Source organism: Fukomys damarensis, unplaced genomic scaffold, assembly GCF_012274545.1.
Source record: "Fukomys damarensis isolate Sample0158 unplaced genomic scaffold, DMR_v1.0_HiC HiC_scaffold_1, whole genome shotgun sequence".
Lineage (NCBI taxonomy): Eukaryota > Metazoa > Chordata > Mammalia > Rodentia > Bathyergidae > Fukomys > Fukomys damarensis.
This window is the reverse complement of record NW_022900913.1, coordinates 7,368,912-7,383,333: the sequence shown is the minus strand read 5'-3', so window position 1 is coordinate 7,383,333 and position 14,422 is coordinate 7,368,912. Positions and strand designations below refer to the sequence as shown.

The 14,422-nt window shown below is 53.4% G+C and overlaps 1 protein-coding gene across 2 annotated transcripts in view; it reads right to left on the bottom strand.

The window, feature by feature from the left end:
• Ropn1l (rhophilin associated tail protein 1 like) overlaps positions 1 to 9,037 on the bottom strand; it is an 11,806-nt gene extending 2,769 nt beyond the window's left edge. The window contains exons 1-4 of one of the 2 annotated variants that reach the window (XM_010611996.3): positions 8,770 to 9,037; positions 8,520 to 8,671; positions 5,589 to 5,712; positions 4,483 to 4,644 (exon numbers count right to left, since the gene is read on the bottom strand). In XM_010611996.3, coding sequence (XP_010610298.1) covers positions 4,483 to 4,644; positions 5,589 to 5,712; positions 8,520 to 8,650 — 417 coding nt within the window. In that variant the 5' untranslated portion in view covers positions 8,651 to 8,671; positions 8,770 to 9,037. The remainder of the gene's footprint in view (positions 1 to 4,482; positions 4,645 to 5,588; positions 5,713 to 8,519; positions 8,672 to 8,769) is intronic. The other variant, XM_019205765.2, reaches the window with a different exon arrangement.
• Positions 9,038 to 14,422: the final 5,385 nt, after the last annotated feature.

The following is a 14,422-nucleotide window of genomic DNA, read 5'->3' as shown; positions in this document are numbered from 1 at the left end:
CCCTTTTGCGAAAGATCCATCTCCCTGCTTCCTCTTATCTCTTTTATTTTGCTCTTTTGTTTTTTTTGTTTGTTTGTTTTTCAGTACCAAGGATCACATTCAGGACCTTGAGCTTGCCAGGTGCCACTGAGCTACATCTCTGGCCCGCTTTCATTTATTTTTATTCTGGGTTTTTCATCTAAGAGAAACCATGTGAAATTTAACCACACTTATGTGCCTGGTTTATTACAGCACAAATTATGTTATCACTTAACATTATGGTCAACAGGTGTATCTGTCTTCCTACAGAGACTCGAGCTTCTCCTTCTTTGTGGCAGAGTAGTACTCCGCGGCATATAAGAGCTGGTACCACATTTTCGTCAGCCGCTCGAGGGACGGAGGGATGCTGTTATCCACAGAGGTGTCACGCCCCGCCCCGTCCACAGTGCCCTGCCTGAGCCAGTGCCCACAAGGGGACAGCCGAGGGCCACCCCCTTCCTCCCGAGATCTCAGACTTCTCCCTCCAACTCCCCGGCTGACCCTTGAGGAAAAAGGACGAACTGCCTTAAAAGGAGGGGAAAGCTGGGCGCACACCTGGGATCTCAGCAATCGGGGAGGCTGAGGCAAGAGGATGGCAAGTTTGAGTCCATCCTGGCAATGTGGAGACTTAGAGAGAGCCTATCTCAGAAATAATGGGCTGGGGATGTTGCTCAGTTTAAGCCCAGTCTGGGCAACTTTGGGACAACCTGTCTCAAAATAAAATGTAAAGGCTTGTAATGAAACATTTAAGAGCCGGGGTTTGGGGGAATATAGTAGTAAAAAAGTAAATAAAATATGAAAATCTTTGAGAGAGGCTGTGTGGATTCCCACCCACGGGGCGCGGAGAGTCACCCACGGCTTGGGAACGGCGGCCACACACACACCAGAAAGACATCTCGGATGGCGACGTTGGCCAGCAGGGTCTGCGGCAGTGTCCGCACCGCAGGGCCCACAGACAGCCCCGGCCTTGGGCCAGCTGCCCTTTCGGCTCCACACTGCGTGTCCCGGCCGCTCCCCGCGGGAGGACCCCTCCTCTGCGCCACTGCTCACGGGGGCTTGGTTTTTAACCAAGTATTTGCGCCCCGTTAAATTAGTTTTTTTTGGTACCAGGGATGAACTCAGGACCTTGTGCTGCTTGGGAGGCCCCCACCCTCCCGAGAGCGCTGTGTGCGTGCTCGGGTCTGTTGGGGTCACGGCTGCAGCGCGAGGACACAAGGAGTGCGGGGCCTCGCAGGCCTCCCCACAGGCAGATGAGCCCGCACCCAGCAGGAAATGGCGCACGCCTCCGATCCCAGGGCTCAGGAGGCCGAGGCAGGAGGATCACTGTGAATTCAAGGCCAGCCTGGGAGGTGCCGGCCGAGGCGGGTGAGAGGCTTCTCGCTGCACGGCCTGTACCCACCCCACCCGGCTCTGCTAACTGAGCCCTGTCCAAGGCGGTGAAGGCAGGCAGGAGGCCCGGGACCTGGCACCCTGCGGCGTCAGCTCCTCCCCAGAGTCACCAGGGCTGAGAAAGGGAAACCTCCGGAATGGAGTTGGAACAGCGAGGCGGCCAGAGACGCTCGGGAGAGAGGACAAAGGCAGCAGCGAGGTGGCGGGACAGCAGAGGGGAGGGAGGGCTGAGGGCCGCAGGGGGACCCGCGGGCTCCAACGCTCCGCTCTTCTGGTCGCGCTTCCTGCTGTCACCAGAGGGCGGCGCTCCCGGGACCCACCCAGAAGCCCCCCGGGGTCCCTCTCTGCGTCTGGCTGGCTGTGGTGCTCTGATCTCACAGAAATGTCTCGCTGCAGTGTGACTATAAGGAAATGCCTAGGCAAGGCATTTATAAACAAAGCAGGTTTCTGTAGCTTTCCCAGCAGCCAGGTCCGGGTGCAGCCTCCCCCTGTACGTCCATCATGACAGTGAGCACCAGGCGGGCAGCCACGGCCCAGACAGGAGGCAGGAGAGGAGGGGCAGGCTCCTCCTAGAACCCCCTTCTTCCTCGTTTGTTTGTTTAAGATGGTGGCTGGCTGTGTAGCCCAAGCTGCCCTCACACTTGGGGCAACCCTCCTGCCTCAGCCTCTTGGGTGCTGGGATCACAGGCGTGAACCACCACACCCGGCAACAACCGCTCTGGAGAGGTCCCCACAGCCACAGGAGAGCCACTTCATCCGGCTCCAGGCCACCAGGCCCCAAGGACCCAGCGTTAAGTCAGACCCTGGCCCGGTCCTGCCACCTTGCGCCCAAGCCCTGGGGACTGTGGCCAGGAAGACAGGAAGGAGCGCAGGACTGAACTCGCAGGCGCGCGGCCTCCTTGGAGATCTTCACCCGGAGCGCTGGGCTCCAGCGGTTCCCAAGCGGACGGAGAGGCACAGAACTCACCGCCACAGCCGTGTGCATGTCAGGGACACGGGGAGCGCAAAACGGGCCCAGTCACGCGGTGTCCTGTGAGGGAAGGTGTGGCAGCCTCAGCGTCACCACTACCCGTGACTGCTCCCTGAGCTCCTGTCTGCGCTCCGCCCTTCCGAAGGGTCTCCCAGTGCAGCCCAGGCCGGCATCCTCCCGCCTCAGCCTCCCCAGTGCTGGGACGACAGGCGTGCGCCACCAGGCCATGAGTTCAGACGCTGAGGCTCTGTCCACGACAAAATGTCTCCATCTAGTGTCACGCATCACACATGGAGAAGGGGCCTCAGTTTCCCAACAGATTCCGTTTGGCTTGAAACCTGGGGCTTCCTTTTCACGAGTAGGAGGAGGAAATTAGAAAGTCGGATCCCAAACATGAACTGTTCTCCTTCTCATCACTGCTGCCTCAAATCTGCACAGCTCCCAGAGGCAGAAACCAAGACACGGTCAGGCAGATGCTGCACAGGTCTCTGAGATTCGAATGTGGATTACAGAGCTCCAGGTCAGCAAGGTGACGATGTAAACACCTCGGCGACAAAACGCTTTCTTCTTTCTTCCCGCACCAGTGCACCTGCAGAGAGGCCCGGATGGCAGCCCTTGGCTGCTGGGTCAGCCGAGCTGGCGGGAAACACCCCAGGCCACCTCTGGCCACCAGCCTGACCTGTGCGTCCCCAGTGCTGTCTGTCTGTCCCCTGGCCCGGCAGAAGCCATGAGCTGTGGTGCTGCGCATGGCCAGCAGGGGCGACAGTGAAGCCCCTGGGACAGGGCCCAGTGCCGGCAGGAGGGCAGCCCTGCCAGAGCGTGGGTCACTGACAGCCCACTGGACTCTCTGAAAAGTTAGAGCCAGCTCATCGTAGGGTCTGGATGTCACTCAGGCAGGCAGGGTGACAGGACGCCCAGGACCTGGGGTAAGGTACCGTCTAGGTTCCCAATGTGGTTATTATATCATTTTTCATTTTAAAAAATTAAAATTACATTGAGCCAGAGTGGTGGTGCACACTGGTAATCCCAGCATTTCAGAGGATGAGGCAGGAAGACCACCGAGTTCAAGGCCAGTGTGGGCTACTTAGCGAGACCTAATCACAAAACAACAAAAATACATACAAATATCTATATCTATTAAAATGAAAGAGGCTTCTGTTCGGACGGGAGGGGGTGTGTGCTGAGAAGCAGACTATGAACTAATCAGTATAATGTTCTGGAGTCCAAAGGCTAGAGAGGAGACAAGAAAACGGTTTCTCTATGCAGTAGGGAGGGCTGGGTCTCTTTTCTCGCTTAACTCTTGTCTGTTTGTGGTACTGGAAATTGAACCCAGCGCCTCTGCACAGCCCTCTTACTTTTTTCATTTTTCATTTTGGAACAAGGTCTCACTAAGTCATGAAGCTGCCCAGGCTGGGCTAAGACGTTCCACCCTCCTGCCTCAGCCTCCTGCATGTGTACACCACCGCAAGCAGCTTTCTCTGTAAGTGGGACAGCCAACTGCCTTTCTCACAGCAGCCTCAGCCCGAGGGCTCCAGGAGCCTCAAGACGTCTGACCCAGCCCTCAGCCAGCCCGGCCTGGTCAATTTAGTGACTTAAGGAGAGAAAGACCCTGTTTCAGATTCTTTTTTTTTTTTTAAAGAGCTCGGCTGGAGTTCAGTGGGAAGGCTCTGGGTTCCACCCCCAGCATTAAGAAAAAGAGTCAACTGTAACTGAATTATAAAATAGTTTCATGCCTCTCTCCACCAAAGAGGCAGATAGGTATTAACATTTTACAAAATATTGTCATTTAATAAAAATGTCACTGATGCACTTTTAAAACCTGTCCAACAGTCCCCATGTATTTTATCTACAGCTAATACCTTTCAAATCAAAGCATTCCTATGACATCCAGGTATCCATCAGTAACTTAAAAATAACTACAGGGCCGGGATGTGCTCAGTGGTGCCACCGTCTGCCTCGAAAGCACAAGGTCCCAAGTTTGATCCCCAGTACCCCAAAAAGTAAAAATCAATCAATAAGTAAATAATTACAAGCTGGAACATATCATAGGCCTCTGGGAAAAAAATTCTTCTTCTAGGTCAAAATTAGTCAAGTAATGTACTCACCCCACCCAGCGCACTGCACCCCAGGGCAAGGAACTTCAACCACTCGATTTTGTCTTCACAGGGGTCCAGCTGGAGCAGAGCCCGCAGCTTCTCCACTGGCAAGCACAGCGTCCGCCACTTACGCTCCAAGTCCAGCAGGCTCACGTAGGCCTTGTGGCTGCACTGCGGGGATATAGGGGACCCCGTGGGCAGAGGGGGCAGTGAAAAAGGACGGGAAGCAAAGCCAAATTGGACAGGTGGTGGGTAGGAAATCACACACACACACACACACACACACGCACCCAAACTTCAACAAAAAAAAACATTTAAAAGTCCAGTTCCAGGTGGTGCCTGCCTATAATACCAGCACTCTGGGAGGCTGAGTCAGGAGGATCACAAGTCTGAGCCCAAAATGAACATGTCTGTATCAAAATAAAAATTTTAAAAATGGGCTGGGGATGTAGTTTAGGGCGGTCCTGGGTTTGATCCCTAGTACCCTAAAAGTAAATGAAATAAAATCCAAATGCAGTCCCCTAAGCATGGTAAGAGTTACCCAGGAGAGATTCAAACCAAGCATCAGTGTATTTACTTCTGCTGCCTTTCCAGGCCACCTGGGACTGTAGGTCAGCTGTGGGCGGTCAGCAGCACTCGGGCATCGCTGGTGCGGTCTCAGTATCTCTTCCCACACCACCTCCGTTCACTCAGAGTTTCCCTGAGGCCCACTCTGAAGCACTGTACTTCTGCTGTAGTTTTTGCTTTATGTTTTTCAGTCCAGCAGAATCTGCCTCAACTTAATTTTGTGTTTCAAAGAAATTATATTTCGTGTGTGTGTGTGTGTGTGTGTTACTAGCGATCACAGTCAGGGTATTCTACCACTGAGCTACATCTCCCAACCTTTACATTTTTGAATCAGGGTCTCACTAAGTTGCCCAGGCTGGCCTTGATCTTGGGATCCTCCTGCCTCAGCCTCCCAAGTAGCTGGGATCACAGATGACACCACACACACCACTTTTCTAAATGTATACGTGAACAGCTATTTGGGGTTCTTTCACCACAGGACAGGCAAGGCGGTCAGGGTGACCCCGGGTCTGGCCCCAGGGTTAGAACAGTGGTGGGATGCCCCCTACCTGCTTGTGCAGGACCTTCAGGAGTCCCTGGGTCAGGCCTGTGTCTGTTTTCTGGGTTGCCATGGGCATTTCGACTCTGTCCTTTATAGGGAGCAGATCTCCCTGCGACAAAGCTAAAAAATACCTGGTAAGGAGAGACACCCCCAGAGTGAGTGGGCCCAGGGCGCCCAAGGCAGACAGGAATCAAGCCCCACCTGGGAAGGAACCCAGTGGCCTTTCTGGTCCCCTTTGGCTTACTCGGCCATCTCCATGTGCCTCAGTTTCTCCATCTGTCTGCGTGCTTGGGGGACTACCCTTTCTGCAGCCTTGCTGCTGTGCGACACATCTGGTCTTCCCCTCCCCCGGACATCTCTGCGTTTTCCCTCAAACCTGCTCCCGCAGATGTTGGAGACGCTGCTTAGGTGGAGAGGTACAGAGAGAAGCGGGGGACCAAGGCAGGAGAGGCCACATGGGCCGTGGGCCTGGCGGGAGCCTCTCTGGATGTCTTCTGGCACAGGAAGGGGTGGCAGAGCGACAGGAGGAGCTGGGAGCCCCCAACACTCACACAGGCCATGTGGACAGACCCGTGTCGGGCAGACTGAAGGCCTTGACCCGTCCTGTCCCGTCTTTTCATGTCTCACATTTAACCTTGCTTTCAGACTTGTGAGGAGACTTAAGCTCCATTTTATGCTTTTATGAGGAATTTGAGGAAAAGCCCAAAGCAAAGCAGTGGGGAGTCAGCTGGCAGCGCTGGGATGGTGCTGAGCGTGTTGCTAGGGAGCGTTGCTGGGACTGTTGCTAGGGAGTGTTGCTAGGGAGCATGTGCACCTCTTAGGGAAGTGACTCCTAACAGATGAAAGGACTCCGGGGCTCCTAAGGCCTCTGGAGTAGGGGGCTCATAGGGAACGTTTTGGTCCCCTGTTTTCAAGGCACTGGTGATTTCTGGAGACAGTTTGGCAGTCAGGTCAAAGGGAGGGTGGCACTGCGGGCATCTCAGGAACATGGTGAACACCCACAATGCACCTCCACTATGCATCAGTCCTGCCCGAGCTAAGAAAGGCTCCTTTATTCTATTTATTAATTATTTGAGACAGGGTCTCGCCGCTTACTTCAGCCTAGCCTGGAACTCACAGCAATCCTCCTGCCTCAGCCTCCCAAGTGCTGGGATTACAGGTGTGTGCCACCACACCTGGCTCGGGAAAGCCTGCTTTAGAAGTGAGAACAGTGAATGATACTCCACTGCTTCCCCGGACACCAGAGCCGCCTTTATCACTTGCAGCCCAGGGAGCAGGCAGGTCTGGGAGAAAGCAAGTGGCTTTGACACAGGCACCTGAGGAATTCCTTTGAAAAGACTCTCGAGGAAGCAGGGTGCCTGCCTGGCTTCTGCAGCCTCCTGTTTGCGGTCCGGTCTTTAGCTGGTTCTCTCTGGTCCCATCCCTCTGCTTCCTTCTCCATGCCTTGCTTCACGAGCCCGCGTTTATGCACTGAGCGGTTCTCCCACCCTCCAGTTCCTCGTGAACCTGCCTCTTCCAGGTAATGCTCTGAACGCTGGGACCCAAGCTCCTCACCTGGTGATTGATTCCCCCGCCACCCTGGGGTTTCTCCTAAATGCTAAAAATTGTTCCTGACAGACATTAGCGGCATGGAGCATTCAGAAAGTTCTCCATGAAGCCTTTCAGATTAAAATGAAGCTCAAGATAATTGTCTCTTAAGTGTTACCAAATATAATTTGAGGTTCCAAGAGGAAAAAATAAAGCTAAATCGCTGGAATCTTTTTGTATGTTGTAAAAAAATCTTTTATGAAATCTCACTATCTTTTGTTTAGGCTTGAATCATGGTGAAAGCTAGAGACTTTTTTTTTTAAATCAAGAACCTTGAGAGAAGCTTTCAAAAGCTATTGATGAAAGTGCTTCTCAGAAAGCGGACAGTGTATTAACAAGCAGTCCTGTTGCTCGGTTAAATGACTCCCCCCAAACCCCACACATCCAGGTGTTTATCTCTGGAATCTGTTACTGTACATGGTAACTGCCTTGCAGGTGACTGATTTGAGATGGGAACATTATCCTGGATTATCTGGACACCTCCTGACTGCCAATTACATGTGTTTTCAGAAGAGGTGGGCATAACACTGGGTGTGGGGATGGAGGAGTGTGATTCCAGATCTCCAGAGGCTGAGGCAGGAGGACTGCCTCAAGTTCGAGGCCAGCCTGGGCTCCATAGTGAGTTCAAGGCCAGGACTGAATTACAGAGCGAGACTCCATCTCAAAACACCAAAAGAGGAAGGAGGCAGAAAGAGAGAATGGAAAACAAAGGGTTCGTGAGGGAAGTCCAGTGAATGCAGCTCTAGAAGTTCAGGCAAGGACACAGCAGGGCTTCTCCTCAGAGTCACCAGGAAGGAGGAAGCCGGCTGAGCCAAGCTGAGTGAAGCTGATTTGGTACGCTTAGCCTCCAGCACTGCAATATTAAAGGCTGTTTTAAACTGTCCAGTATTGTGTTCATTTGTTACAACAGCCAAAAGAAACTAATTCACCTTGGTTATGCAGTTAAGACAAAGTCAGTGAAATCTGATATGTCAGCTACTAAAGATATCAAAGGCACACTTAGACTGACGCTTGCCACTAACAAAGTGGGCTTTTTGTCTATTTACTGAGAAGGGACCAAGAGCTTTTCTGCAACGCTCTTAAGAATGTAATGGTTCCAAGGTTTGGGAGGTGCACTTGCTGTGGCCTCCTCTGGCCTTGGGGTGACTGCTGCGATGGGACCCTCGGAGTTCTCTGAGAAACGGCCCAACGCGATGGTTTGGCAAGCCTTTTTCCGCCCGCACGACTCAAGTGCCATTACTGTGTAGGTAAATGAGCGTGTCGGCAACAATCTCTGGTCTCGCGGTCAAAGACACACAGACAGACAGACAGATATCACCGGGGCCAAGGACTAGGTCTCAGGTCCGCTTACCCCGCAGACCACTGCAGCAGGTCGGCGGGCTGGGTGCGGATGGCAGCCTTGGTGAACTGCTTCAGGATGTCCGGCAGCTCTGGGGGAATGTGGATCTGCTGCGCGCAGAACATGGTGTCGGGAAGTGGCATTGCTCCAGGGACCGCGACAGCCTGGGAGAATCAAGGTGCTCAGCGGCCAGCGGGAGGACGGCGTGAGCCGCCGGGCATGGCCGCCTCCCTCCCCCCGTCCCTCCCCGGTCGGCTCTTACCGGCTCCTCCTCTGCTTCCCGGCGAATGAGGGCAGAGACCCTCCACGCCCGGCCCTCTCCTTTGCCGCTACTGTTGCGTCGTGGTATCCAGGCAACCAAAACGCAGGCCGCCCCTCCCCTCCCCGGCGCTGCGCACTCGCTAGTGCGTCGGAGCCTCGCGCCTGCGCAGCTGGCTCAGAAACTTTTTTGGCGCCAATGGGTGCAGCAGCACGAGTTGAACTTTGCACTTCGAAAACGGCCTCTTTCGATCCATCGCGCTCCCGCTGCCGAAGGTGAGCGGCGAGTTCCCAGCAACCCACAGAGACCCTACGCCCGGCCCTCTCCTTTGCCGCTACTGTTGCGTCGTGGTATCCAGGCAACCAAAACGCAGGCCGCCCCTCCCCTCCCCGGCGCTGCGCACTCGCTAGTGCGTCGGAGCCTCGCGCCTGCGCAGCTGGCTCAGAAACTTTTTTGGCGCCAATGGGTGCAGCAGCACGAGTTGAACTTTGCACTTCGAAAACGGCCTCTTTCGATCCATCGCGCTCCCGCTGCCGAAGGTGAGCGGCGAGTTCCCAGCAACCCCTCGGCCCTGAGTCCTTGAGCTTTGGGGCGGGTGCCTGGGTCGTCCGAGAAGGGAAGCGGCGTGGTGACCGGCGGCGCTCCCCGCATGCTGGGCTGCAGATGCGCGGCTCTCCGACCCTCGGCCTCGCCTGCACGCGTTGCCCGGGTTGCCAGCTTGAGCTCTGCAGGCCTCAGTTCAAACGCCACGCGGTCACTGCATGGGCAGTTTCCAGCAGAAAACAGACGGACCATTAATATTTGCCTGAGCGAGGGAGGGAGGCAGCAGGCTACGCCTCTGATACACAGTTTGGTATCAGGTCCAGGCGTGCGAGGTGGGCATCGTAGCCGGCACCCTGGGGTCGCGAGAATACGCGCTGTGGCTGGATGAGGCTGGGACCGGGGAGCCGGGGATCTGCGTGCTGCTGGGGCGGACTCGGGACCAACCTGCCCTCGGGGGAATTGGCCCATGTCACACACACGCCCACACGTTCCAGTACATACCACTGACAAGTACTGAACAGCATTTAAAGTTGATGACCGTGTGGGCAAACAAAATCTCATGCCCTTCTTCGACAGGAGTGTTAATAACTACTCCATCTGGGGGTAGTTAGGCACTACAAAGATTTCTGGTGACGTAGCAGTCTCTTAGTTTACCCTACAGACAGATTAGCCCAAGTATAAAAAAAATGGACAAAATGTTGACTAGCACTTTTAAATGGATTAACTGTCTTTCAGAAAACCAAACTGCTGGTCTATCCACGTAATTGAATACAGCACAGCCAGAATTTTAGAATTAGATAAAGGCAGGTGTTGTACTGAGGAGCCTGGGGTGGGAGGGTCATTTGAATCCAAGCTGGAGGCCAGCCTGGACAACACCGCCAGAAAAACTCCAGAGTTCTGGCAGTGGCTACGCCTGTTATCCCAGCTTCCCAGGAGGCTGAGGTGAAAGGATCTCAACTTCGAGGCCAGAGTCCTGGCAGTTCAGCAAGGTTCTGTCTCAGAGTCCCAAACAGGAAAAAACAAAACAAAAGCCAGGGAGCTACTTCTGCGCTGATACAGAAAGATGCCCGCGGAGGTGCACCCAGCACTCTGGGCAGCCGATGTGAGATCAGGGGGTGGAATCCAGCCTGTGCAGGTTGGCAGGACATGGTGTCAAAGCAAACAAAGGGCGGAGGATGCAGCTCTGCATGGGGGGCAGACTCAGCCCCAGGGGGCCAGGGCGGTGGGTGCAGTGTGGTTCCTCATCTTCACTGAAGCTGCGGCTGTGCCTGTGCAGGGCGGAGGTTGGCAATGCAGTTACCTCTGCAGACAGACTGAAAAGCAGACGTCTCAAGTTTCATTTTAAACCCTTTTAATCAGCAGCAGTTACTGAGAATCAGCTACGTGCCGGGGACCCATGTAGATTCGAAGAATACACTTAACAATTTAGTTTAAAGATAAAATCTCCGGAGCTTACATTCAAGGGAGAAAAATGTACAAATAGAATTAAGTAAATCACACACTATGAAAAATACAGTAGGAGACAGAACGGGAATACCTACTAGCTGCAATTTCAGATACGCCTCACTTCCAGGATGAGTAGATCGGGGAAGCCCAACTAAACATTCAGGCACAGCAAACCGTAAGTGAGAAGGCCCCAAGGCCTAGGGCTGTGAACACCAAGTGAGGGTCCGAGGGGAAGCAAAGGGTGCCACATGGCCTGTGGGTGTTGAAGGCCACAGTGATAGTCATCCCGCTGACACGAGAGCAGCCCACCAAAGGGCTCTGGCCCAGAGGACTCGTGGTCTGACCTGAGTCTTCACAGGAGCAGTACAGGCCCAGGAGAAACAGACGATGCAGGAAGAAGGAAGACACGAGCCATCCACCAGAGGCCAGCAGCAGGTGGGGCGAAGCAGCTGCATTCGCCTTCATACAAAAGATTTGCTTTCAGCCGGGACACGCAGCATGCCAGAAAGTATCAGTGGCCTTTCCAACATATTTGATTTAGCAACTTTAATCCTTGGCTCCAACTCCTTGTCCCTGGAAGTGGGGAAGTTTGAGAAACGGCAGATCAGGGGTTGTGTTAGCTTTCTGCGGCTGTGAAAACACCTTCGAGAGAGGAAAGGTTTATTTTGGCTCACAGTTTTAGAAGGTCCAGTCCCTGGTCAGCTGGCTCCATTGCTTTGAGGCCCGTGGTCAGGCAGAAACAGCACAGTGGGGGAAAGCTGCTCACCTCATGGTACCAGGAACCAAACGGAAAGAGCTAGAAAGGAACAGGCCAGGGACCAAGACAGTCTTCAGTGTCACATCACCCACGGGGCCCTGCTTCCTCTGGTCGGCCCCTCCCAATGAGCTCACCGAGCTGCACGCAAACTCATCCGTGTATTATCCACCGAGGAAGTCAAGGCCCTCATGATCCAGGCGCCTCCCAAAAGCCCGACAACTGAAAACCAAGCCTTCTTAGCAGTGACCTTTTGGGGGCAACTCATGATAACAACTGTAATGAGCAGAGGCAATTACAGGTTGTGCTGTGGACCTAAGGGGACCCCTGGAAGCTATCCGTGTAGGTAGTTGCACATTACGTGTGGTGCTTAAGGAAAATGGAATGGGTGTATCAGGATCAGCACAGACCATCTGTGGGGCCCTGGGATTGTGAGCCCCGAGCCAATGGGGGTCCCAGACTGAGCCATGGGGTTTCCAACAACTGGAGCCAGCGAAGTCTGAGAAGTTGTCTACACCGGTAGGAAGCAAATTAGGAATGCAGCGTTCTGGCAGCTACGGAAATGAAGGGCTTCAGTGTGGAGGAAATCACCAAGGTCAGAAGACACAGTAACGATGAAAACTGAGGTCTTCACAAGACAGTTTCAGTGGGATAACGAGCGTGACACCCTGATGGGAGTGGGGCTGCAGGAGTCTGAGGTGCCTCCTTGAAGGTATGCGCTGAAGAGCAAAGTGACACCGAGCAGTCAGTGGAGAAAGTAAACATGGGTGGGGGAGGAAATCACAGCAATGGTGGACGAGGATGGACAACCCAGCAGAGAAGACACTTGGGATGCGGGCGGAACTGCAGAGCCGAACACCTGAGCAGGCACAAACCCACACAAGCTGCCGAAGCAGGCACGTCCTCCAGGGCACACAGCCTGCACAATCTGGTGGCTTTGGTGGCCAACACATGGACAGAGGTGCAGGTCGGAGTGGCAGATGTGACGGTGTGAACTCGGGAAAGTTCTTTGGCCTGTGTCTATCTTCTCTGGGACACAGGAATGAAAGTGTCAGTGAGGAGGGAAGAGGTGAGGAAGGGAAAGTGTGAAGGTTCTTTTAAGAGCGGATACGACAGAGCGTTACCGTACAGCTCGCCTCACTTACTGTGCCCAAAGCAGGCTGTGACCCTGCAGGCTGTAGTCAGCCCCACAACTCGCTTGTTTAGAGGAGTGAGTCTGGCTGAGGCCTATGTGCCAAGGTCGCTCTCACCCAAATTCTGGTCCCAGAACTTATATCTTCACTGGAAAGACAAGGTTATTTGCTAACCACAACCTAGATTTTGTCTGTTCCGTTCCTAAGAATGCTTTGTCCCCTCCGTTACAAGCCTTGCCTGCATCAGCAACGTGTCCACAGCACCTCCACACAGCCCCTTTACTCTGACCTGTGATGTCGCCAGTAAATATCAACAGCATTGGCTGGCCAGGGCCTTTCTTTGCTTTTCAAGCACAGGACACACTGGCTCCCCATAGCTGTTTCTTCTGCCTCTGCCCTTATACTGAGATCAGAACCCACTGTAGGGGAATCCAGTACATTATACTTCTAAACTAAGGCACAATTAACATACAGTAAACAGCAGCACTTAGGATGCAGGTTCCCAACATGTGCACGTCAGACCAGAACCATGCAGAGATGGTGCACACACCCACAGTCCGCCCCTCCCTGGCCCCTGCCCCAATGATCCTCCCATAATTTCTCTCCCTTTCCTAGTTTACACAGAAGAAACCACACAGCACGTTTTCGGTCTTTGAGGTGCATCTGTGTTGCGGGCAGTCGAGTTCCTCTCCTGTGTAGCACCAGGCCGTGGCGTGGATAAACACAAGCTGCGCGCCCACTTACCTGCTGGTGGACACCTGAGCACACGCTTTCCTCTTGTCAATAACCGGGGGTGTGACACGTGGGGCAAACTGCCCAGCTGCTCTCCAAAGTCATTCCCTCTGGCACCGAGAGTTCCGGTTCCTCCCACCCTCACCCACACAGGGAACAGTCAGTATTTTTTATTTCAACCATTCTTCTAGTAGGTATAGGGTGGTTATTTCACGGTGGTTTGTTGGTTTTTCTTTTTGGTACCAGGGATTGAACTCACGACCTTGAGCTTGCAAGGCAGGCGGCAGCACCGAGCTAAATTCCCAGCCCCCATTGTGGTTTTAATTTGCATTTTCTGGGAATTATGTTGACTATCTCAAGTGCTTATTTGCCATCTGCAGATCCTCTTTAATGAAGTGTTTGTTCAGTATTTTGCCCACTTTAAAAATCGGCTGATGGGTGGACCACCTTGGGTTTTCTACTTTAGATGCATACTCTACAATGGAAATGTTTTGCAACTATTTTCTCTTTCAAAGAGGTTTCCAATTTTGATCAAGTACAATTTACCGACATTTACTTAAGACCTTTTCCTAACCCAAGACTGAATGCCTTTTTCCTTTTTTCCCCTTAGAAATGATACCATTTGGGGCTATACCTTTAAGACTCTAATCCATTCAAGTTCAATTCTGGTATACGGTGTGAATACTTTTTCAAACTCTGCCTCAGGTTACCCAGTTATTCCCTATCATATCTTCAACGTGCCTGTGAACACCAGCTGTCTACACGGGGGTCGGTCTACTTCTGGACTCTTCTGCTCCACCAGCCCCAGACACTGGCAGGAGGGACTGAGCCAGACTGCGAAGAAAACAAATGCAAGAATGAACAGGGTTCGCGGGGGAGAAGCCTTGCTTCTCTGAAACAAGTTAAACGGCAACAACTGAGGCACAGCTTCGTAGGTGAGGAAGACGTTTTTAAAAGGATGATGCTTAAACGATGCAAAGCGCCCCCGGAGCTCTCATGGTTCCGGGAAGCGCTGTACCCCTGGAGGCTGGGGAAGGAATTACGGAAG